This window comes from Haliotis cracherodii, unplaced genomic scaffold (assembly GCF_022045235.1).
Source record: "Haliotis cracherodii isolate W230 unplaced genomic scaffold, xgHalCrac1.p SCAF_2, whole genome shotgun sequence".
Classification (NCBI taxonomy): Eukaryota; Metazoa; Mollusca; class Gastropoda; order Lepetellida; family Haliotidae; genus Haliotis; species Haliotis cracherodii.
Window position 1 is genome coordinate 45,673,581 of NW_027266275.1, and position 26,796 is coordinate 45,700,376.

Sequence of the window (26,796 nt, forward strand, 5' to 3'; positions counted from 1 at the left end):
TTGGCTATATAGTTGATTAGGAACGCCCTTGATACATTTCTACTTTTGTAATCTTGGGATTGTAGAACTTCTCAGTATTTCTTTTAAACGCATCGGAGGGGTCCTCGAACAACATTAAAATACCCTTCAACGACCTCGTGGGGACGTTTAGATTGATATTCCACATCATATCTTTTTTGTCCCTCGTGATCTTTCGGTGTCGCAGCACGAGATCGTACAAAATGGCTAAACTTCCTGAATAATGGTTACGAATTTGTCTGGCTAATTCGGGATCCGTTATCATATCGTACTCGAGCGAGATATTGTCAATGGAATAGCTAGCATCTTCAGCAGCTCTGATTACTCTACCGTAGTCATTAAAAGTGAGTTCGTATTCTAACCTATCGCCTTGGGATTAGGGATGCTTGATAAAAAGGCATGTGGGAATCTAGTGATTCAAAGTCTAGGGGAACATAGAATCGGTTACCTAATGCGTTGGCAACGGCCTTATCTTTTTCGTTGGTATCAACACCATTTTCAGCGCCCACGCGCAGTCTCAATGTGTTCTTATTAAAAATACCTTGGTACTGTAAGTTTTCCCGCTCTTTATCCGTTCTCCAGAGATCCATGTAACAATAGTATACATCGCTATCGTCGATACTCAAAACCTCATTACCGCTAATTTTAATGGCGATTTTCTTAACAATACCACGACCTATGTTCTGAACGGGCTCCCTGTTAACGTCAGTAGAAGTCAAACCAATCGTAAATGCTAGTCGGACAGTTCCTGGAACTAACACATCGTGTGCGCCGAGATTAGGAAAGCGAACCAGAAGCGTTTGATTCTGATCGATGGTACTAGGGTTATTAGTTATAGTTACAGACTGACGAATTGCTTTGACCCCTAATGGATCTCAAAGTCTACGTTGTGGGTTTAACTTGCGTCCGTATTGCAAAGACATTGTTATATTGAAAACATGTACCCTATGTTTAATATAAAAATGACTAAATTTGATATTAATGACTTTGATCTAGATACCATAACTGATACTAGTACCATCGAAGAGGGTACTGATGAAACCAGTTTTGTTGGCCTGAATCTTAACGATGAACTTTTAAAACCAGCTGTTGATGATTATTACGATTGGTTTAAACATGATAGTCCTATTGGTCGTGACTATTCAAAGTTTAAGATAGATAGTAATGGGGTATTGCGACTGCGTGAATCTCCGCATATTGATCTTATGCATTATCGTACTCGTAAGCCCCTAGCCTTGACTACGATATACACTAAATACGGCATCAAAACTGTTCGTGATAAATTAGGTTTTGCGAACTACCAAGGCAAACTTCCCGCGAAGACTACTAAGGCTCTTCGAAATGTGCGGACTGAACTCAGTAACACAGATAATTTGGAAGCAGCCTCGATGGTGGCCTCGAGCGAACTCGGAGATATCTTGGATACCTACTACGATAATTCAACGTTACAGATACCACCATCCTCGGAGTTTAGTATTAGGGAATTACGAGGTCATGACAAGGCATATAGATTACGAGAAAACAAAACTCGAACAGGCGGGCGATGAGTTCAGTAGACGCCGCGTTGCAGAAAGATTGCGTAACTTAGAAGACGAAAGATCGGCCCGCATCGAAGCAGCTTCCAGTAATAGAAAGGCACTTCGTTCACAAATCAGTCGAATTCGAGAAACTATCGATCAAGTCCTCAACGATGACACTACACAGGTTGATAAAAGTAAAACATTGTTCAGAGAACAGGGAATAACAATTGCCAGTATTTTAACCGCGTTGGGATTTATCATATCGACTTGCCTTTAAGCGGCTACCTTGCGATTGTGCTCTGAGAATTGCCCATACATAAGTTCTTATCGATTCATTAACTCTTACAAATCCTGGGTTAGTAAAATTATTTTCCGTTTTATCATTAAGAAATTCATTCCAAGCGTTTGCGGTATCTTTCATTTGTATAAATTTTGTAACAATATAAATTAAACCACTCTTAAAACTCATAATATCCCCTCTCCAATCGTTACTATAAAGTTCCCAGCCTTTATACCAATCACTGGTTTTATGCCAATGATCATATATTCTTGCGTAAAGTTTGCTGGTACTCCTCAACTTATTAAAATTAACTGGAAGTTTATTAAGTACTTTATATACATAATCGCTTTCTTCTTTGACGGATATTTTTTCCTCTGTGTAAGGAACACCTAGACCATGGTTTGCTCCTTTAATACGCCAATCTTTACTCGTAGAAACATTAAATTCCTGACAAATACGCTCATACGCGGACCTATCATAATTATTTTTTGTGGAATTCCACGCTCGATCCTGCGGTAATGGAGCACTAATTTCTTTAAGTATACGTCTAATCTGATAGTACACGTGAAATGTTATAACAGACTTATTCAGTTCAAATCCTGGAGCATAAAGAGATACGCCACATCCCGTTGTGGCACACCATATGGCAAAGTTTAACTGATTCTGCCAAAATTGCATCGGATTGTGAAACCAATCGGGCACCATTTTATCGCTAGTTGCCGTGACCCTGTACTTTTCAAAGATATCGGAGAATTTAACGAAAAATTCAACACCAGAGGCAGTTACTATAATCGATTGATTAGTAATGTATCTCGATTTCATATTTAAGTTATGATATAGTATCATTGTATATTTAATATGTATGTTACACTCCCTGGAATAACAAATGGTCAGTCTATTCAACTGCTTCATACAATCGATAACTCGGATGGACAACTCGAAGTCGCTCTATGCGATATAACGTATTACCTGCTGTGGACCAATATAAGTGCTGCGAAAGGTAATAATAAGATATGGATATCACGTGAAAAAAACCTCATTATTATACCTGATGGGTATTACAGCATACGCTCACTCAATGATGAATTTTTTAAGCCTAATGGAGCTAGTCTCACACAAAATGAATCGAATGGGATGTTGAAATTAGACCATGGAGAAAAAAGAGTAACTTTTTACGAGGACTTAGCAGTTACATTTGGATTTGCACGGTTAGTAGTATTAATACCCAAAAAAATAGTGTCCGATACAGTTCTGCCCAATTTAGTTCCCTATAAAGAGTTGTGCATCCATCTTGATCAAATAAGCATGACGGATAATATTCAACTAGAAAGTCCTTCAACTCTGCTCAGATCTATTCCAGTGAAAAATGAAAAATATAATAGTGGCAGAACGGAATCTTTCTCAACATTACAATATACAAAATTAAAGCGGGGTATTATTTCAGACCTCAAAATTTCTGTATTAGATGTAAAACACCAACCTGTACATATAGGATACTTAAGTGTAACACTCCATATTATAAATAATGGTTGATTCCATATTTAAGTTATGATATAGTATCATTGTATATTTAATATGTATGTTACACTCCCGGGAATAACAAATGGTCAGTCTATTGAACTGCTTCATACTATAGATAACTCGGATGGGCAGCTCGAAGTAGCTATCTGTGATGTAACGTATTACCCACGGTGGACCAATATAAATGCTGCGAGGGGTAATAATGGGATATGGATATTAGATGAACGAAATATTATTGAAAAATTCATTATTATACCTGATGGGTATTACAGCGTATGCACACTTAATGATGAAATTTTTAAGCCTAATGGAATTAGTCTCACACAAAATGAGTCAAATGGGATATTGAAATTCGACACTGGAGAAAAAGGTGTACGGATTGTAGGGAACTTATCAGCTACACTTGGATTTACACGCGGAATTTTAGCAATATTCAAGTCAACATTTGATGGAGAGACATTGTCCGATTTAGTTCCCTATAAAGAGTTGTTCATCCATCTTGATCAAATAAGCACGACGGATAATATTCAACTAGAAAGTCCTTCAACTCTGCTCAGAAGTGTTCCAGTGAAAAATGAAAAACATAATAGTGGCAGAACGGAATCTTTCTCATTATTACAATATAAAAAATTAAAGCGGGGTATTATTTCAGACCTCAAAATTTCTGTATTAGATGTAAAACACCAACCTGTACATATAGGATACTTAAGTGTAACACTCCATATTATAAATAATGGTTGATGCATCAGGCCCTGGAACGCTCAGACAATGTAATACAATTGCGCTTTCCGATCTCGGAGACACGGAAGGATTCGATAAACCCGGTAACAATGGTAAGTTATACGCTTTACACTTACACGATAATGTATACAAACGGAAAGAAGTTACATTCCCGGAAAATCTAGAAGATTTAAGCGATGTCGACGCTAATAGACTCCTTAAAACCACTCCGTACAATATTATTCGCAACGCCGAGAATAAATGGACTATGGTCGAAGCAAACATCGAGTGGCTACTGAATATCGTCATTACCCCACCTTATGCGACGATGTGTAAGGGACATAATTTAACTAAGATAATAAATAGTGGTATCGTACTCGCGGCCTATATCCCGTCAAAACGAAAAAGTGTGTTAGTCTCTCCCCTGCCAGAAAAACCAGGTCATATGTTATATAGTCGTCCGGCAGTTCAAAATGTTAGTTTAAATTTGGTTGCTGAATTCGATGATATTAAAGTTAACTTGAGTGCAATACCTAATATTTCTACGCTTATTATTGAAGTCTTGTTCGGAGATGTACCGGAAGAAGCCTTCGAAATATTACAAGGTCTATCGATTAAATGGCTCAAGAAACACGAGCGTCAACGTTGCAGTATTATTCATATCGGAGCATCACCCGTTGCAACCCTCGAGGGGGTTCAAATTATTAAAAGTGGTAGTATTTCTCTTTCTAAGATATTCTTGCCGTATAAAATACATTTGATAAGGTTGATGTATACTCTCAAAACATTTAAGCAAGACCAATTAAAGACCATTATATATTCGTAATATACACTATGAGTTTATATCCAGCGCTCGATGAAGCAATTGAAAAGATGGAAACTGTTGATGGATTTCGATTACATCAAATAAGCGACATAAAACATCGAATAGAGAAGGATAGGTAGTTGAGACTTGGATTGTATAAAAAGTATCGCAGAGCCGTGAATGTTCTGGACGGAGTTGACACCGCTCTTGTAGCAGCTGGCATGGGACTTGGTGTAGCCGGTGTCGGTTTACTATCAACTATAATCGCCGCGCCTATCGTACTCGGTATGGATATAGCCGCTGGAGTCTCGGGACTGGCAGGAATAGCGACAAAATTCATTTCTCGTAGGTTACAAAAGAAAGCGATAGCATTCGGATACTCGCCGAAGCAAAGTTGAACAGCATTGAGGATCATATTTCAACAGCAATGGTCGATTGTAAGATATCCGAGGATGAGTTTCGTTTAGTGCTGTCGGAACTCACCAAATACAACGAAATGAAGCAGGAGATTCGATCAAAATCTCGTAAGACCAGTGGTATTAGCGAAGATGAGAAAAAAAAGTTCATAGAACAGGGGAGGCAACAAACGCGTCAGTTATTTCGTGCCAAAACCAAAGAACTGGTTGGAGATTAAAAATAGATTGCTTACTATCGTTTGATCACATTTAGACAAATGCTTACATAAATATATATAATAATGGAGATAAAAAAAAACTATTAAATGGAGAGAATTACCACAAGGTTTTTATTATATCAGTGATGTCAAACCAACCAAATACGGTTATCAATTGTTTCTTATCAATTTACAAGAAGAGTGTAGTTATATAGTCTGGTCTCCTAGTAAAATGAACGAAGAACTTAATAAAAATGTTGAATATCGCTTTATCGATAAAAATAATGAAGAATATTTTTATTACCATTTAGGCTCATCTAAAGCAATGATTGGCCCCAGGTATTGGTGAGCTAAAGCCAATTTAACTTGATCTCATGACTATCGTTGAATCGCATAATCATTTTGGCATAAAAAATGCCATCTGTAGTAGCAGTATAGGTAATAAATCCAGCTCCAGTGGAAGTGGTCCAGAATCCCCATTACCTATACTACTCAAATCAATATACTGATCGGTTAACACGGCACTTGTTGCTAAGAAAAGGTGTATATCCTTACGAATATATGGATGATTGGTCAAGATTCGACAAAACTAAATTACCACCCCTCAAATCATTCTATAGTAACTTAACAGAACATAAAATAACCGATGCCGATTATGAACACGTTCTGACGGTCTGGTAGGTTGTAAGAATTTAGGCGATTATCACGATCTGTATTTAAAAAACGATGTACTGTTACACGCCAATATATTCGAGATATTTAGAAAGACATGTTTAAAACAATACGGCTTGGACCCGGCATGGTACTATTCCAGTCCCGGACTATCGTGGGATGCTTTGTTGAAGAAGACTGGTGTAGAACTAAAACTACTCACCGATTACGATATGCACTTGTTTATTGAGAAAGGATTAGGAGGTGGTATATCGATGGCAGCGAAAAGGTATTCTAAGGCTAATAATAAATTAGTGGAAGGATATGATCTGAGTAAACCCGACACACACATATTATATCTCAACACCAACAATTTGTATGGATGGGCTATGAGACAACCTTTACCCACGGGTGGTTTTGAGTGGGTCGATGTGAATGATATCGAAGTGAATAATATTCCCTCAGATTCCGATAAAGGGTACACACTAGAAGTTGACTTGGAATATCCAAATTTGTTACATAAAGACCATAACAGTTATCCGCTAGCTCCTGAAAGATTAATGGTGAATAAAGATTGGATGTCGGAATATCAACACTCCTTGATGGGTAATACTAGGTTAGCTAACGTAGAAAAACTCGTAACAAATTTGATGGATAAGACAAAATATATAGTTCACTACAGAAATCTCCAGTTATATCTATCGTTAGGTATGAAACTAAAGAAAATACACAGAGTTCTAAAGTTTGATCAAAGCCCTTGGATGGAGCCCTATATAAGACTGAACACAGATTTAAGAGAGATAGCTACCAGCGATTTTGAAAAGAATCTGTATAAGCTCATGAATAACTCAGTATTTGGTAAAACTATGGAGAATCTAAGGAAGCATGTTGATGTTAAATTAGTCAGATCTAATGAGGAAGAAAGACTCAGGAAACTTATAGCCAGTCCGGCTTTTAACAAAAGCAAGATATTTGATAATGACTTAGCCGCACTACATACGCAGAAGAGTAATATAAAATTCAACAGACCGGTGTACGTTGGTATGAGTATTCTCGACTTAACACTTAATGTATGACTTTTATTACAACGAACTTAAGAAGCACAGTGATAGATGTGAGGTTTTATATACCGACACACAGATTCTTTGTTGATGGAAATACAAACCGAGGATGTGTATAAAGATAGGGCAGAAAAAATATATATGTACGACACGAGCGATTAACCAAAAGATAATCCACTGCACAGTGTAGTAAATACAAGAGTCATCCGAAGATGACATATCCCCCTGACGTGGCATGTTGGTAAACTGTGTGTACCTTCAAATGTATTTAGATTGGCAAGGAAATCTTTTTCCTTGATGCCAAAACCAGAAATATAATGAAGGTTATTAAATATTGGTTCATGTAGCTCACTTTCTGATGATCTCATGAAATTGTAATAACAATAACTTCGCAGATTTGCATATGAATAGCTCTGTAGTAGCCTCATGACACAAAGGCATAAAGAGAATGTACTAGGGATTGACAAAAAACAAACCTAAACATCTTGTTTCATTATATGTCAGGGGCTACAAATTAAAAAGATTAAAATCTATAAATAACAAACTGTACTACTAGTGAACATGATTGATATTTGCATAAAGTTTGGTGAATCTCTGTCGCATGGTTTAGAAGATATGTTCCAGACGAGGACATTACCCTAAGTTCATAACTTTTCAATTTAAATTGTAAAAAGAAAAAAAAGAAAAATTTTGTTAATAGCAAAGGCACCACTACATAACCTGCTTGATAGGTGTAAAAACTTTTGAGAAGCTAAGTTTTATGGTTCGGGAGATATGGTCCCGACAAGAGCACTACCCTCAAATTTCATAAGTTCACCATATTTCCATGGAAATGACAAAAATATATAATTCTAAAAATCTCTAAATAGCAAAATGCACTTCTACTGTGCCTGATTGTTAAGTGTACCAAGTTTTGGGAAGCTAGGTTGTACAGTTTAGAAGATATGCTCTGGGCAAGAGCACTACCCTCAAATTTCCTAAGTTCATCATATTTCCATGGAAACGACAAAAATATATAATTCTAAAAATAGCAAAAGGCACTACTAGGGAGCCTGATTGGTAGGTGTACCAAGTTTTGTGAAGCTAGGTTGTACGGTTTAGGAAATATGCTCCGGACAAACAATGATTACAGACGGACAGACAGATGGACGGATGGACGGACATACTGATGGCTATATCCCCCCCAACATATAATGTCGGGGGGATAAAAAAGGTATTAGGTAAGAGGAAGGATGAATGTGCTGGGACCCTATTGCGGAGTATGTCAGATTAAGACCTATTCTATAAAGAAGTCCGATAATGGGGAGATAGAAAAGCTAAGGGTGTTAAGAAGTATGTGGTAATAAAGCATATCAAACACGAACAGTATAGAGAAGCATTATTCAACGGTAGAACAATCAAACACGAGATGAACTCTTTAAGAAGTTACAATCACAAGATATATGGATTAAGAATGAACAAGACATCATTATCCCCCTTAGATACAAAGAGATGGATTGATAAGGATGGTGTAACTACCTATGCTTATGGTTACTTAGGGTGGTAATACTGTATCGTTGGTTACTATGAGCAACTCTTCTCGTACAAATGCCCTGCCCGGTCAAGCTTTAAGATAATAAAGAATAGGCTCTCCTTCTTTCATAACCAATCGACTAATGTTATACGTCTTAAGGGACCAAATCGGATTGGTTGCGCGACGTAGGCCTCTTTCGAGTTCACCGGGCTGGTATAAATATCTTACGCTTACTCTATCCGGATGTTTTTGTTCTTTGCCTCTCCTTGGTGCTGAAGATTCGGAAGTCACAGATTTTATTTTAATTGCATCGGATGGTTTCTTCCCAATTAATCTCATTACTTCATTATTCAGCGCTGATACAACAGCTGATAATTGTGTCACCCATTCAGTTGATCTTAATCGTTCCGATTTCATTTCAATCGAATACTGATAGCCAAACAAACATTCCGCTAATGTCCGGTTAAATCTTTCAACGATAGCTTGACTACGGTGGGCCTCTTTTTCACCATGCCTGATTTCAACATCGTGCTTTGTTAACAGTTTAGTTATTGATCCCATAAACTCGCGACCAGGATCTACTTGAAATAGCTTAGGCCATTTTAGTGGTCCCCGTTTATATATGCGGTTCAGTGCATTAGCTACTTCTGTTGAATCTTTCGAGATTAATGGCTCAGTCTCTTTGTATCAACTAGCCACATCCACTATGGTTAAAGCGTATTTATATGCTTTGCATCTTACCTTATCATGGGGAAGAAACAAGATGTCAGCCTGATGAACTTCATTCGTTGTAAAAATATCAAACTTCTTCCTCGGTATATAAGGCGGTGCCGGTAAGTCTATTTGCCACATCGCTTGTTTCTTTAACCAATCCTTGGCCACATCTTTAGATACCTTAGCCGCTGTGGCTAATTTTTGTATTGCTCCTATACCTTTCCAATATCCTCGTGGGCTATAGTAAATTTTATCCATTATTAATTAATATTGATGTTTCTTTTAATACGACTCATGACGATTGTTGAAGTCTGTCTGGTTGATCCACTGTCGGCCCCAAGGCAGGAATGGTATAGTGTCTATGGACAATGGTGGTAGACTGATTTTTGGCTACAAAATCTGGGTGTGATCTTAGAGTAATTGAGGTCCATGATGTTGATCATGGGTGAGACTAGAATAGTCCACAGCATGGAGTTCTGAAACTCTTGCTGCTGTTGCCATGGCTAGCAGGAAGTAGGCTTTCCTGGATTTTTGGAGTAAGGCCAGGGGCATGTAAGGTTCTGTTAAAAGTGCCCATAACACAACTGATAGATTACACTTGGGGAAGATATGAGGGGTGCGAATATCTTCTAGTAGGAAGGATCTCATTAGTCTGTTTAGAAAGGGATGGTTTCAAATTGAGAGTCCATCATGCTGAAGTACAGAGTGAAGTGCCAATTTGTAACCTTCTATTGTCCAATGTCAGAATTTATTGTCCTGACGTAGAATTTGTAGAAAGTCCGCTACAATAAGGATGGAGATAAGTTAAAATCCCTTGTCATCTTCTCCACTGGACAAACTTATACCTATCTATTGTCTTATAAAAGGAAGATGGAGGTCTCCATGATCTTGCCACAGCTTCAGAGGCAGAGTACCCTGATGTCTGCATCTTTTGCATGATAATTTCCAGATGGTTAGATGTAGGCTGGGCAGGTTGTCTTTAGAAAATGCTTTAGAAAAATGACCTGGACTGTCGTAACAGATCTTGGCGGAGAGGGTACTTGAGAGGCTCTTCCATTAATAGACTTAATAATCTGGGGAACCACGCTCTGTTTGGCCAGATTGGTGCTATCAAGATTATCATGCAATCCGTCTCCTCCACCTAGTAGATGACCTTGTCTAGGAGAGACCATGGTAGGAATGCATATGCAAATAGACCCATCCAATCCATCGATAGTACATCGATCTGGTGACCCATTGGATCGGGAACTGGACTGATATAAATGGTTTAGGCAGTTGGCAAAGAGATCTGGATGCGGTGTGTGCCATAACGTGGTTACCCTAGCAAAGATCTCGGGATGTAAGGTCCATTCTATTGTCACTAGTCTCCCCTGTCAGCAAAGGAGGTAAGGGTAGCTGGTCATCATGTCTGAGCTTGAGTAGACTTTCAGAAGCCTGATGTACAACCTTGCCTGCATAACTGGGACATGGCAATGTCTGGTATATATGTTAAGATGATGTAGAAGCATGACATCCTCCGTATTCTAGCATCATAAGTGGTGCATTTTCTGTCCTTGGAGGTTGGAGTACAGGCATAAGATGATATAACTCATGTCAGACTAACTCATGTCAGACTGATTAACCTCCTCATATAGGTCCGATTTCCCCTCCGAATGACCATGGGTAACTCCCAGGAGGGGTGGATGTTCGTCATAATCCATACACTTAACTTGTTCCCAGTGCGGTTCATCATCCACTGGTGTCCAGGACTCTGCTTTGAGTAAGGTCTGTGCAGCTTGTGATGACTGCCTGTGTATAACAGAACCCGTATGGGAATGATGGTAGACACTGTGCTGTCTGAGCGGGTAGCGTCGGTTGATGATGACTATGCAGTTGAAGGGACGTTCACGTAACGGTCTGATGGGCTACTGTGGGGTCCGTGGGGTGACTGTACAGAGTCTTAATGAAGGGTTTTGGGCTAAGACCCAAGAGCAATCTAGGTGACTAGTTTCGAGCAGGTATGCTCTCATCAGACTGTTGTATATGGGGTGGGGGGACTCCTTATATACATTTTTTGTTCCAGATGCAGTACCGAGGTAGTCTATCGGCAGGGGTGTGCCGGTGGACCGGTGGAGCTAATTGCCACTGGTGGATCGTGAGTGGTTTACTCAGGACCGGTGGACCGATGGGTCGGTGTGCTGGTGGACCGGTGGTGGCGGCATGAGTACAGATGGGTTATCGATTGTCATGATTTTACGATCGCTTCAATAAATTTCGAAATTTATTGTTGTGTTTGGTATGTGTTAATATCACAGTGGTCGTTGTCAGCCAAAATGCATGGGGTTTGTTAAATGTATACTTACTGGGACTGGATGTGGTCCCAGTTTAGATTCCAGAGTTAGCAATGGTGAATGGACCATGAAAACAGAACAAACCTTGTGTGTTTTGAACCCAATTATAATTTATTAATCGGACTCTTGGGCCGAATCTTTGGCATATTAGGTCTATTGTTGGAGAGAGATGGCTTGGCCATGTCTTCCCTGTTTTGTGGCCTGTAGACAGACCAGAATTCGGTGTCTAAAATGACACTAGGGTCATTAAGATACTCCGTGGTAGTTGTGACGTCATGTTCCGATTGGTTTATCAGAAGCGGGTTTGTGAAGAAGGAGGCTGTGTGATCTAATGCTGTCGTTCCAGAAAGAGAAAACAGAATAGGTGAGTGGGTTGGGGAATTCCAGGATTAGATCTTATCGCTCATGCCTTGCGGGTGGATGGTTTTGAGATCAAATGACCATTTGAGTTCAATGGACCGGCGCCTGGTCGTGCTCTGAGCTGACTCAGGGTCTGTTTTGAGCTGTTGTATGATTTGATAGTGTAGGTCTCTGGTTGAGTGTCCTACGGAGTTAAAGTTTTTGGCGACAGGTTTGTCCCTTTGGTGGTTTATATCAGCAAAGTGTTCTTTGAGTCTGATACAGAAGTGTCGTTCGGTCTCACCTACATATTGTTTGCCACATTTGGTGCAATTAAGCAGATAGATTATGTTTCTGCTTTTGCAAGTGAAATGCGGAAGGCATTTGTATTTTTTTCCTGTTGTGTGGCTATTGAAGGTGTTGATCGATTTCATATTTGTGCAGATTTTGCAAACCTGTTTGTTCATGAGGATATCTCTGAGAGTGCGTTTTTTCCTGTATGCCGTGATGTGTGGGACTCGGAAGGTGTCTTTGCACGTATCTGATCCTAGGAGTAGGTGCCAGGATTTTTAAATCATGGAGCTGACCTTGAGTGCAGTGGGGTTGTAATCTGTGATAAAGATCACTGGTTTAGTGTCTTTTGAGGATGTCTGTTTAGGTGTTAAGAGGGATGTTCTCTCTTTGGCGTTGGCTTTTGTTTCATTGTCCAAGAGAATTTTCTTGGGATAACCTCTGTTGAGGTAATACTTTACTAGATTGTTGCTATGGAACTCGTATTGTGATTGCGAGCTGCAAATCTTTTGAGTCGGAGGAATTGACTGTACGGTCCTTTGACTTTAATGTGTCGTGGATGACAGGAGGTGTATAACAGATAAGAGTGTGTATCTGTAGGCTTGCAATATAGGTCAAAATCCAGTTGATTGGTTTCTTGGTTGAAAATGACCCATGTGTCTAGGAAAGCTAGAAAATTCGGCAGTGAATTTAATTGTGGGATGTGATTGGTTCATTTCTTTGATGAAAGATTCTAACCTCGTGTAGCCTAAAGTCCAAATGAGGAAAATATCGTCTATAAATCTGACGTATAAGTTGGGGCTATCGGTGTGTTTTTTTAGAAGTTCTTCTAGTTCTCCCATAAAAATGTTTGCGTATGATGGGGCTAGTTTGGTACCCATAGCTGTTCCTCCGGTTTGAACAAAGTGTTCATTGTTGAAAACAAAATTGTTTTTGTATAGAACAAGTCTAAGTAATGAGAGTAAGCTTGTGGGGCTGATGGACCAGTCAGGTTTGAAACGTCTAATGGCCTGAGCTACTGCACGGAGGCCCTCCGTGTTGGGTATATTGGTGTAGAGGGATGTGACGTCCATAGTGACCAGAATGATGTCACTATAAGGTGGTAGGTGGGTGGCGCCCACGGTTTGGATAAAGTGGGTGGTGTCCCTAATGTAACTAGGATAATGTTTAACAAACTCTTTTATGTGTTCGTCAACAAAGCTACTGATCAGTTCAGTTGTGGTGCCGTTACCGCTTATGATTGGGCGGTCCGTTACTTTACCAGGTGTTAGGTTTTTGTGAATTTTTGGCAGGAGGTAGAACCAGCCTGGTTTGGGGTCTTTAAGTAACAGTCCATTAAATATTTTGTAAGTGATCTCTTCTTTGGTGAAGATTTTGGTGAGAAGTTGTGTGATCTCGTTGGCGAATTCCATGGTTGGGTCATGGTCTATTTTAAGATAAAAGTTTGTGTCAGTGAGTTGACGTCTGGCCTCTTGTATGTAATCAGTAGTGTTGAGAATAACGACTGCTGATCCCTTATCGGCTTTTTTAATCACGATTTCCGGCTTGTTTTGACACTATTGATGGCCATTCTCTGTGCACATGTGAGATTGTTGCGTATGAACGGGATGGTGTTCATTTTGAGAAATTGGTGTTTAACTGATTTGATAAAGGCATCGAGCGTCGGGTCTATGCCCGGATTAGGGGTCCAGGTGCTTCGTGGGCCAAACTTACGCTCTAGATCGTTGAAGTTGTCAACTGTATCTGTTTTGTTTGTCTCATGGAAGAAGTGAGAGATTCTCATTCTACGAAAGAAGGCTTTTAGATCCATGTATATTTTGTTAAGATCCGTATCTAATGGTGTAGGGCTAAAAGTATGGCCCTAAGTTCAGTCTCATTACATTGATAATTAGACAGATTGACTACAAAGGCATTTTTGTAAAGTTCAGGATTTTTATTTGAACTATTGTTGTTAAGATTCAAATATGAAAAATCATTGCTAATGTCTGTGTTGTTGTTGCCGCTCACATTGAGTGCATTGGCAAGCTGCCGTAGGACCTTTTCCAGTCGTTATTCTTAAGCGTTACATATAAGTACAGAGATAAGGGATCAGCAGTCGTTATTCTCAACACTACTGATTACATACAAGAGGCCAGACGTCAACTCACTGACACAAACCTTTATCTTAAAATAGACCATGACAGATACAGATACACACTCTTATCTGTTATACACCTCCTGTCATCCACGACACATTAAAGTCAAAGGACCGTACAGTCAATTCCTCCGACTTAAAAAGATTTGCAGCTCGCAATCACAATACGAGTTCCATAGCAACAATCTAGTAAAGTATTACCTCAACAGAGGTTATCCCACGAAAATTCTCTTGGACAATGAAACAAAAGCCAACGCCAAAGAGAGAACATCCCTCTTAACACCTAAACAGACATCCTCAAAAGACACTAAACCAGTGATCTTTATCACAGATTACAACCCCACTGCACTCAAGGTCAGCTCCATGATTTAAAAATCCTGGCACCTACTCCTAGGATCAGATACGTGCAAAGACACCTTCCGAGTCCCACACATCACGGCATACAGGAAAAAACGCACTCTCAGAGATATCCTCATGAACAAACAGGTTTGCAAAATCTGCACAAATATGAAATCGATCAACACCTTCAATAGCCACACAACAGGAAAAAAATACAAATGCCTTCCGCATTTCACTTGCAAAAGCAGAAACATAATCTATCTGCTTAATTGCACCAAATGTGGCAAACAATATGTAGGTGAGACCGAACGACACTTCTGTATCAGACTCAAAGAACACTTTGCTGATATAAACCACCAAAGGGACAAACCTGTCGCCAAAAACTTTAACTCCGTAGGACACTCAACCAGAGACCTACACTATCAAATCATACAACAGCTCAAAACAGACCCTGAGACAGCTCAGAGCACGGCCAGGCGCCGGTCCATTGAACTCAAATCGATATTTGATCTCAAAACCATCCACCCGCAAGGCATGAACAATAAGATCTAATCCTGGAATTCCCCAACCCACTCACCTATTCTGTACAGAGTCTTAGATGAGGAAGATGGCCTTGCGGTACCGTGACAGGGCCCAAGCGGAGATCTAGATGCCTGTGGTTCACGGGAGGTAAAGGGGGAGCTTCTACCCGGCTGATCTGTATGGTCATCTGGGGTAAGCAATATAGCTGTGGCTGTGGTCTGAACAGATGGCTGTCCCCCATGCAGCCTCTTGGCCGGGAGAGTCTTCTTAGCCACTACTGTCTGCTTCTTTCTAAGCAACTCCATCTCCTGAGATTTTGCTGAGAAGCGGGACTCAAACAGCGACTCCATCATCTTCTTCTGCTGGTTGAAGAACTGTTCATGTTCATAGAGAACGCAGAAGTAGATTCATTTGACGGAGTAGAAGGTAGGGATGCTGTGACAGGGTCAGAGGCTAGGTCTGAGTCAATAGCTGCTATCACGTAGACCTTCTCTTCATCTAGCTTTAGTCCAGGCTTCTGCTAGTTTGTTGAAGCCATACTTTAGACAGAGTAGAGTACTGAACGCATCTTGCCTCTTCAGTGCAATTGGCCTCCCTGCACTTCCAGCAGTTGCTGTGAGGATCCACTGTGATCATGAAATGGCCACACTTCTTACAAGCAGGAGGAGGGGGAGACTCCATGACGACCTCACAAACACAGCAATACTTACGTAAGTACGATCGTCACTACAATTAGCAGCTCCTAATATGACTTAACATATCTGTTTTCAGAAAACTATAGAACGATCTTAGATTAAATGTGACTACATCCAAGTGCTAGATCGTTACAAATATAACAATAGGTGTTGACTCTAGCACACACAGGAAAGAAGTGAGGTTTTCCGCCACTATGCACGTCATAGCTTGGGTTGCTTTAGTGCTTTTCGGGAACAACTAATTGTGTGTAACTGACAGTGAAGAGGACGTCTGTTGAATATTTAGGTATTGTGATTGAAGCCAAAATACAGGATTTATGGCAAAGATGTAACAGAGGTAGAGGATTCGCAAGAATTATGAAGGATGCGCCCTTGAAGTTTGCTATACATGCAGGGGCCACATGTCAGCAAGTTTATTTTCTCTCAACGAAGCAAGTAGATTGTAAGATTTTGATTTGTAATAACAGTTGACATAACTCATTGGTACTAGAAATAATACAAAAAAAGATGATGACATGTTTACCTGCAATACAAGCTGTCTGGAGATGAATATTTTGCTTGAACGATCTCAGCATATCTGAAAGACATACAACAAATCAGTTTCTGAAAATGTCTAACAATGACTTTCATGTGTATGTTTTGGTCGGAGAATATTCCCTCATTGAATGGGAGTTACCTCTCCTACCACACTGCAGTAGTTAGTTAAGTGTCTTATGTAAGGACAGGTAGTGATATCTTGAGATACAATGAATCTGGTAGAAGACACAGTAGAGAGGAAGTCTTAACAACCCTTACTTAGCCTGAGGCTTGAAGGGGGTTAATTTCATCTTCAAGAATCTGTGCGAAAACCCAGAGGACCCAGAGGACCCAGCTGATAAAGCTCACCATCTCAAACCAACAAATCTTCCACGTAGTAGTTGGCAAGATGGAATTTGTCTGCCACAATCAACAGTTTATGTCTGTGACAGAACAATTGGTGTGTAATGATAGTCAGGGCTCATAAAATTTCTTAATCCAAACTTGCTGCCACAAGTCAATACTATGGACGAATTGATTGTGTAGTTGCAAGTGCACTGATCTCATGTGAATTGTTTCCTTGTGGCGGCTGCAATCCAGTGTCCTGATAAGCTGCCAAGATCATTGCTAGTAATAACACGGATAAGGTATTCTTGGATACTTCCTTCTTACTAGTACAGGCGTTTGTGCTGTCAATGAAAAAGGCTGCATGATCTTCAGCATGTTCCAGCACTTCTTCAATGCCTTCACAGGACAGGACTTGACATCCTTTGCCACAAGATAGAGGAGAAATCATACCCACTAGGATTTCAGGTTTGACTAAGCCCCAGCAACCTAAACTGGTCGTACGAGATGACTTCATGCATCAGGGAGTCAGGCTTAGTGATTTGATGATTTGGTTACAGACCGCCATCATATAGCCGGAATATTGCTCAGTACAATGCTAAATAACAAAGACACACTCACCTATGTACGTCATAACAATCCTGGCAAAAACACTTTCTAACACAGTCCAACCAACATGGCAATTGGTACTTACAGCACATGTACTCAGAGACAAAAGAAAGATTCTGTCAGTTTTGCTAAACTAGAAATTAATCAGTTCTTATATAGCAGGGCTAACTCATCACACACACACTGACATCTCACTTTATTCAAACGCCTCACTCAGAAATATTCCAGCTATATGAATGCAGTCTGTAAGTAATCGTGTCTGGGCCATACAATCCAGTGATATTGTGAGCAACTATCGAAGTCAGCGTACTGTGACAAAGTATCAACTAAGTCACTGAGCATGACCGTCCAAGCTACTAAGTCGCTTTTCACAATCATTGTTGATGGGAACAATTCTAACTCGGAATCCCAACTGGTTATTGGACATCTCAAAGCACCTAAAGTTGGAAAAGTTGGATGTCGACAGTGCCTGCTGTAAACACTGGAGCATGAACTCAAAACCTAAGTGAACTAGATTAGAAGAGTGGGCACCTAATGACAAGGGTACATTTTGGTTCTCATCAGTCAAGTACACCATAGCCCAAATATACCATCTTATGACTGCAAATTTGTGCAGCAAACAACAACAAACAATGGAATATAATATCATAATTTATTTACATTGGCGACAAAGGGGGGCTACCTCGGTTGCTGGTGCTAGTGGGTCGTAAACCCGAGTGATAGGAATAGAGAAAGAGTACCCCGAGGATCGTGGATCCTGGGTTGATAGCTTGTTAGTGGGTCGTCAACCCGAGTATTGTTGTGGATTAATCTGGGATCTAGGATCCCAGTATTAGTATAGATGTACCCTTCGAGGTCGTGAAGCCCCGGGTGTTAGGTTAGGGAGAGGTATATGGTATAAGTTGGGGCTACAGACGCCCAAAGAGAGGTTGTGTAGCAACCGAGTGCCCCCAAGGAATAATATGTAATGACTTATAACAAAGTTTGATAGCATCAGTCCTTGTACACGTGCCGTATAGTCTGTATCACAGCGAGCACTGGGAGGCAGTAGCAGGGGTATGGAATTTATGGCACAATGTCTGTATATCTTCACTTAGCACATAGTGGAGTCCATATACTGTGCTCTACATGGTTGGGTACAACAGACACTACAGAAGAGTACTGAGATGATTTGGCAAGAAGAATGATGGCACACGGAACTAACGGTCATGATTAAACATGGGTTGAGAACGATGCTCCACAACCATCTAAATATATACACAAACTGACGTGGTAGACTATGGCGCCTCGTCAGGTCGAAGTCAAGTCTATGCATGTCACACGGTACATAGGGAGATCTGAGCTTGGCGCAAGGTAGCTTCGGGGGTTCGGATGTACCGAGTCAGAGCTCCACCGTCCTAGAGTCTTGATAAGGTGGTCCTCTAGGCGAGCTTGAGCTGCCGTTGTGGCCGCACCGATCCTGAAAGAGTGTCCTGAATACCCACTGGAACTAAAACCGGCGCAACACAATATAATGCTGAGCCATCTCAGAAAGGTATTCCTGGTAATGGCTGTAAAGGAGCTGTCCACAAAGAGGGGGTCGGTGTTACGTGCCCCACTCTGTCGTCTGATCCATACGAGTTGTGTCAGGCTGCGAAAGGGGCACACCAGGTTCTTCGTAGCGAACAATGAAATATGTACCCCTAGACGAAAGGGGTCAGTCTTAGACACTTTGAGTTGTAAAATGCACCTGGCACGATTTGAATCGAATGTGATGTCTTCTACGCAGAAACTAGATGAGCAGGTAAACTCGCCACAACGTAAAAATCCAAAGAAGGCAATGGTGCACATAGTCTCCATATTCAAGTCATTGTAAGGTCCTAGCACACCCTGTCTTAGGAGAGTGACGATCTGACAAAGAATGTCATACGTAATGGGAAGCCTCTTACTCTTGACGGGAGATTGTAACTTCTTGTATCCTCTCATCAAAGTCTGGATACGGGCGAAGGCACCGGAGGCTGGGGAATCAAACACAGTATGTAATCCGGCTTGCAAGTAAGTATACCTAATACCCGCCAGGTATGTTTTCACTGTTGTATAGGCGAGCTGAAGGACCCCGAAACAGTGGGCCAGAAAGTACTGGAGATACGTCTCTTGCACTGGGGGCAGAGTGTCAGCTTCCATTGGAAACAGGTACACACGGATCATGAACTTGATGTAGCACTGCACTCCTGTGGCGCAAGCGTGTCTGGTGCGAGGGGTAATGGCGGCGGACCACAGGGTATTCAGATGGGTAATTAAATCCAGATGACTTGTGAACTGGGAGGGCATGGTGTGGCATTCTTCTCTGCTGATGGCGCTAGACTTCGGAATTTCTTGAGCTGCAAACGAGAGAGCGCATCAGCAATGTTGTTATGAACGCCAGGGATATGTTGTGCGATGACGACAAAGTTACCTTTAGCAGCAGTCAAGGTTAGTGTTTTCATTAAAGACATAATCTTAATACATTGGGATCTGCCTTTCCTAATGATATGAACTGTTGATATATTGTCACAGCAAAAGAGCACACGCTTTTGTGACCATCTATGTCCCCACAAGATGGCTGCCACAACAATAGGGTATAATTCCAGGAAGGCAAGGCTGTGTTCTAAGCTCAATCCACTTAACAGTTTTGGAGGCCATTTGTCGGCAAACCAGGATCCTTGGAAATAACCACCAAAGCCTACAGTAGCGTCCGCATCCGTGTATAGTTCCATGTCACAGTTAGAGGTGGCAGTACAGTCATGGAAGAATGACACTCCATTCCAATCTTTCAGGAAGGTGGCCCACATGTGTAGGTCTTGGCGGCAGGCATGGGATAGGTACACATGATGGTGGAGTTTTTTCACTGTCTTAGAAAGGTCTATCAGGTAGGATAGGAAGGAACGGCCAGGGATAATGACTCTGCATGTATAATTTAGATGCCCCACTAGTGACAGCAGTTCCCATTTTGTACACTTTTTCCGTCGAGAAAACTCGTGGACCATTGCTGAAATTCTGGACAACTTGTCTCGTGGTAGTTTAGCAGTCATTGAAAGCGAGTCGAGGATGATTCCCAGATATTTGATGACTGGAACGGGACCTGCTGACTTATGTTCAGCTAATTGTATTTGGAGTAGCCTAAAGAGTTCGCATAAAGTGTTCATGGTTTTCTGGGCATCAGCAGTTGGCGCATCGCTGGTGAGGAAGTCGTCAAGGAGGTGGAGAATATGTTTGACGTCATAATTGTTATGCAGAATCCAGCATACTGCTTCTGAGAGGGAGTCGAAAAGTTTGGGGCTTGATCTGCATCCGAATGCCAAATGTGTATAGAAATAGAACTCTTCTTCCCACTTGAAACCAAAGAACGGCCAGAACTTGGGTGCTATGGGTACCTGTTTAAAGGCGTCGGAAATGTCAACCTTGCACATCAAGGCCCCCGCTCCTTCTTCCAGATTAAGAGATATAGCGTTGTCAATGGTCAACATGGGACAGGGAGCACAAGTCTTTGTCAATTAGTTCATTTACACTTGGGATGTCTGGCTTGTCGTGTGGGGCTGATAGGTCCAAAATTAGACCTTTCTTTCGGCTGTACTTGCCTTCGGCTAAACCTAGGGGACTGACTCGGTAGATGGGGTAAGGCGACTTGGTGAAAGGTCCGATCACGTATCCCCTTGCCACTTCTGACTGGACCAGTTTTGTGATGGTAGAAGGCTCTCGTTGGGCACTCAGGTTGTTGGGACACTCGACAGTTGTAGTAGGCAAAGGAGCGATTAGAGGGTCAAAGCCCAGTGTAAGTCCATTGATTATGTTGTTGGAGGAAATTTGGTCTGGATGAGATGAAAGTTCATATTTTAGATGAGTCACATTGATTGGTGTTAGGTTAACGGGTCTACATGATAGTAGGGGAGCCAGGCCGTCTGGAGTCGGTCATGTCTTATGCTTCCTCTCCCTGCAAGTCTGTCTCCCGTGGCTTGTGTCTTTACAGAGAACACACAGGTGTTCGAAGTAGTAGGTTTGTCGCTGGCAGCCCTGGTCATTAAAATTGTTGCACACTTCTCTGCCGTTGATGCGCACTTTGGGTCGACCTCTGGCGTCGACTTTGCCTTCACGGTAGCTTGTTGAGGTCCTGTCGAACTGCCCGCTTGGACGTCTGATCCTTGGGTCCATGAGATTGGGGCATCCATCGGAAGTGTGGGTTATGCTCTGGCACAAATGACATGACCGGGCCCTCTGTCCTGTGGAAAACATTGTATATATTCGTTTGTCCACCATGTCCCACCTAATAGGCGTTCCTTTTTCTGCATATGCTGCTACACGTGCGGCAAACAGTTTATGGTAATCATAATGATTTGTCTTGCCGGGAAAGAGTTTCACCAGTCCTACTACGGTCTGTTCGTGGTCGTCCAACTGTGCACATAGTTCGTGGTTGTTTTCGCAGTAAGCAGTGAATGCGATGATGAAGTCAGGTAGTGACAAGGACCTACCTGGCTGGGTTTCTTCACGTCCCTCTGCTTCACATTCGCTGATGTCGAGATCTTGTTGTAGTAATAATCCCAAGTTGACGTATTTACCTTGTTTGATTTTTGTCTTGAGGTGGGCTGGAATGGTGTCGATCGGTGGCAGGGAGTCAGGAGGGATGGCCTGTGGCATCTGGAGGGTTGTTGGCTGATGTGTTGTTGTAGAATCCCCTTTCAACGAGTAGATAAGTGCTTTCAGTTCACGCACTTCATCGCGGAGAGACTCGTCATTCGCCATGTTGTTTATATCCGGGCATCTGGCAGGCATGTCGGAAAGCACAGGGGAGATGTCGTTACTGCCGTAAATTGAATCCGTGTCGACCGTAATGTGTGTTCTAGCTGCTTGGGCTAATTCGTTGACAGAAGGTTGTAATCTGCTAACTGCACTTGTTGATGGCTGGTGATGAAGGTTATCGTGTTGAGCCTCGTGTGTCGTATCATGGGTGTCACTGGTCACTTCGACTAATCTGCCGCTTGACACATTCTCGTTGTAGAGCTGGAGGAGGAATTTGCGAGTCCATGAGGTAGGCACTTTCATTCCCAGCTGTGATAGTCGGTTTCTCAGGTCGGCCGCAGTCAAATACGGGGGGGTGGGGGTGTGTGCCCAGCTAGGTCGACTGGAGCGAGGTGTGAGGTCGCCATCTTGTTTGTTGTGATCTGGGGCCAAAGTTGAGCCGCTGACACTTTTGCCTTTACGAGGTCGTCTAGACGAAAGGTGTTGTTTCCCTCTGCTTGCAGACATGTTGGCCCAGAGTAGGACAATAGGCAACACAACACGGTAATGGATGTCAAAATAACATCGAGATTAAGGCCGATGACGAGAAGCATAAACGAGATGGCTTTGATAGAAACGAGAATGAGCGGATGGTAAGTGAAGGGTTAAATAGGCTTTAGTGAGTGACGTCAGAAGCATGGGTTTGCACATGCGTTGCCGACAAGGAATTGAATTGTGGGATAGGTAAAGTGTAACCTGATCCATAGCAGAAAAATGGAGTACGATGTACAAGTGATGACAGTTCATAATAAAAATATACGACGTTGTAGGATACATAAAGCACGAGAAGCTGCGGCTAAGGTACTAGTTGTTTGTGCACAAACTAAAATAATAAATTTGACATTTTAATGTCAGCATCTGAGAGAGGAAAGCAAATGTTGCATCTTGAGGCAAATTTATCCACATGAAGTGAATAGGTTACCTTCTGCAATACGGCAAACAAAACAATCACCCCAAAATCATGAACTGCCAGGTGAAGCCATAACTCTGCCTCAGCAAGCTTTACCTTTCATGATAGGTACAACCCTAAGTGTCCATCAAGGAATTTGAAAAATTGAAGCAGCCTCAATCATCATTTTCTTGAATGCCCCCAAACTGCCAGGCAGGGCAGCAACAACTACCATATTTTAACATTTGTGCAATGGCAACCTTCCATTCCATGCTCAATCTACTAGACCTTGGATGCGGTCTATCATCGAGTTGAAGATATTTAGGAGCATGGAAAAATTGCAAAGGTCTTTCAACTGAAAGAGGTTACTGTCACAGGATCATGTCATGTAAGTTGGCTGTCACAAGAAGAAGACCCTAGCCCTTGATGGCCATAGTAGTGACTGTTGTGGCTTTGACCAACTAAGGCGTAACTGCCACACATGTCAAATTGGCAAAAACCCTGTCCCACAATTCGTAGACACTTTGGGTGCACTTGAACTCAAAAGTTGTAGGATGGTGAAACTTTACTTGGACCAACCTACCAACACAAGCTTGTTCCTTGAAACTTCTCTTTTTGAAGTCAAGTTTGGTTACTTGGTCAATCATTGTTTGAAATAAATGAGATACCAGGCTGCCATCAAGACACACACACTTTAAAAGCTGCAGGCCCCAACTAAACTCTTCAGCCTTTCATTTAAATAACTGCAGCTTACTGTGACAAATAAATCGACATGTTAATTTACTGCAGGCAATAATTAAGGGCCCATACAAATTTGGAACTACAAGCCAAGACACGAGATGTGCCTGCTATGGGTCTACGAGCAGGTGCTTATTTCATGCGGGTTTAATGCCGCTTTTAACATTCTTCCAGTTATATCACGGCGTGTCAGGTTAATGTGGGAGGAAAGCCCGAAATGATGCAGGTCTCAGATGTTTACTACTTCGGTGAAACCCACGAGCACAGGTATGGTGCTGACAAACCTAGAAACATAATCGGGGTGAACCAGGATTCAAACCCACAATCATAGGTTTCTCTGGCGTGCACAGCGAATCGTGGCGCCTGAGACGACAGGGCCACAGGTGAGTGCAGGAGAATTCTTATCTCATGTATGGATATCTTCCCATAGATCGGATGATGAATCTCTGATATCTGATAGGATAGATGAAAACACTTCTTCAGCCACAGGTTCACATTCTGTTGTTCTTGTCTGGCTGAACTAGGAAGTCCAGAAACTCCAGAACTGTCAAAAGACAGAGGGTGGTTATGAGAAACCAGAAGCCAGGCTGGATTTGCTGCCGAAGACGAGTATGAGTATGAGATGCTTGAATTTGAACTAGTTCTTGAAGACCAAAACAGAAAATCCGACAGCATCTGCAGTCAAAGAGTCAGAAGCACGTGGAGGTTGCGTACAGAATGAAAGAAACCAAGCCAAAATCTACGCTTAGGCCTGGGAGCAGAACAAAAGTTAGTCTACCTCCTCTATGTTGCATAGCCGCATCGAACAGCTGATGACCAATTTGGAATGGAATATTATTTTATATTCAGCAGTGCAACAGTGACTGTGGAGACAAAGTCTTAGTGTGTTTCATCAGAGATAACAAAATGTTGGGGCCATCAGACTGATGTATGTCCTGTGATAATGTGGTTGACAATGGATTGGAACCCTCATAGTTGTTTAAGAATTGTGGGTGAAACTCAAAATGTCAGACATGGTTTCAGGAGTAACAATTTAAAGATACGTTGAGATTGGATCAGAATCTTTTGAGGAAACTTATTTGAACATGCAAGGTCAACTTCCTCCATCTAGTAGTTTCAGGGGAGGGGTTATGCAGTGGAAGGCGATGATGACGTGTCTACCTTCCATCCTTCCACTTCAACATGAAATTATACAATTAATGGGGAACTAAACATGATTCTTTTATGATGACATAGATGGGGAGCTAAATGTGATTCTCTTATGATGACATAGATGAAAATAAAGAAACTATTGTAGGTACATTAAAACAAATGTAGGAATGAACAACTAACTATAGGAGCAAGTACACACTTTACATTTATAAAGACCTTAAAATTGGTCTATGAGAACGAAAACTAAAGTGTGACTTGCTCCATCAAACAAAAAGGCTACACTGACTATTTTAAAATGTGTACTCTTTAGATTAACAAAACAAAACAACTTACTCAGTAATTCCAAGGACAATGAATGAGAAAATCCCTTGACATCATCAAAGCCTCCAATAAGATGCAGATTAAGTCTGAAAATATGTATGCAGACAAATTAAACAGATGAATTATGCCATCAAATGTGTAAAATTGTGAAACTAGAAACCAAACAATAGTTATCATTGTGTATAATTCTAAGAATACTACCTTTACTAGATCATAGCCATAATTCCTGTATCTTAGCTGTCCTCACACCATAAACTGTTCTGAATTTTCAACAAAAGTCCTCTTCACTGTCTAACAAGCATGAAATACTTATATCCCCCACCAATATGACATTTCCGGTTGTGTGCAATGCATTAGCTCCTATGAACTATGTTCACTGGACTTTTTTGTAAACGGCCTAATTGCAGCACTAAAAAGGTTATTACTGGCGATGTTTGCCATCTGCAGTTTATAATAGAATACGTAAGTGTATTTGTAATGAGTAAGGATGAGACATATGGACGAACAACTTCTTTACTACAATTAGGAGAAACGTTTCGGTGTAGGTTCTAACACCGTTATCAAGCAAGTGAAGTACAGAGTATGGTTGACAAGAATATATACAGGATAGGAGGAGGTGTTTATACAGTTGAGTAGGTTTAAGGTCAGTTACACTGTTGTATTTGTAATGAGTTGTGTTATTACTTATACAATAATCAGAGAAGTAAGGGAGTTATTACTTTACAAGTGAATGCAACCATAACACTTTTGGAGGAATATACACACAAGCAATGCAGAACTTGCCAACAAGAAAGGAAATATAATCAATACTGTGAGGTGACATTACATCACATAGCTGGACACTGTTCTTGAAACTTGTTGAAACATGCAAAGCAATACCATGTGTTGTGTCTCCTGGATAGACTTGATATCCTGCCAGGTCTCTTTCACTGTAATCATTAATGTGTGTTTCTGTGAAACACAAAACATCAAGCACACCAACAAACTTATCCTTCTTCACATCTTCAAAATGAGCACTGAGGGATCAAACATTCGGGTGAGCCACCTTGAGTCCTTCCATCACCATGAATGTTCTCTACAGGGTGTGTCAAGGTGAACAGTATTTCATTCCACTATCTATTCATCTCATCCAATACATTTTTGTTTACTACAATTTTGTGTTCAGCAAAACCTACAAGTTTTAGGCCTTTCCTTGATTTGACCCTATAGAGCATTGTATACACTTGACCAGGCTGGGCTTTAAATTTACTTCCTTGTGTAATTGTCATGTTCCCAATCATCTGCTCAAAGGTGCTACCTTGTGACTTGTGGATTGTGAGGCCCCATGCTAAAGTTCCTGGATACTGTTTTCTTTCAACAATGACAGAAT

General features: G+C 41.3%; 1 protein-coding gene across 3 annotated transcripts in view; it reads right to left on the reverse strand.

The window, feature by feature from the left end:
* The window catches only part of LOC139468148 (protein N-terminal asparagine amidohydrolase-like), a 638,951-nt gene that overhangs the window by 272,617 nt on the left and 339,538 nt on the right, over positions 1-26,796 (reverse strand). For all 3 annotated transcript variants that reach the window (XM_071249923.1, XM_071249922.1, XM_071249924.1), the window contains 2 exons: positions 25,440-25,513; positions 16,590-16,643 (listed from right to left, as the gene is read on the reverse strand). In XM_071249923.1, coding sequence (XP_071106024.1) covers positions 16,590-16,643; positions 25,440-25,513 — 128 coding nt within the window. The remainder of the gene's footprint in view (positions 1-16,589; positions 16,644-25,439; positions 25,514-26,796) is intronic.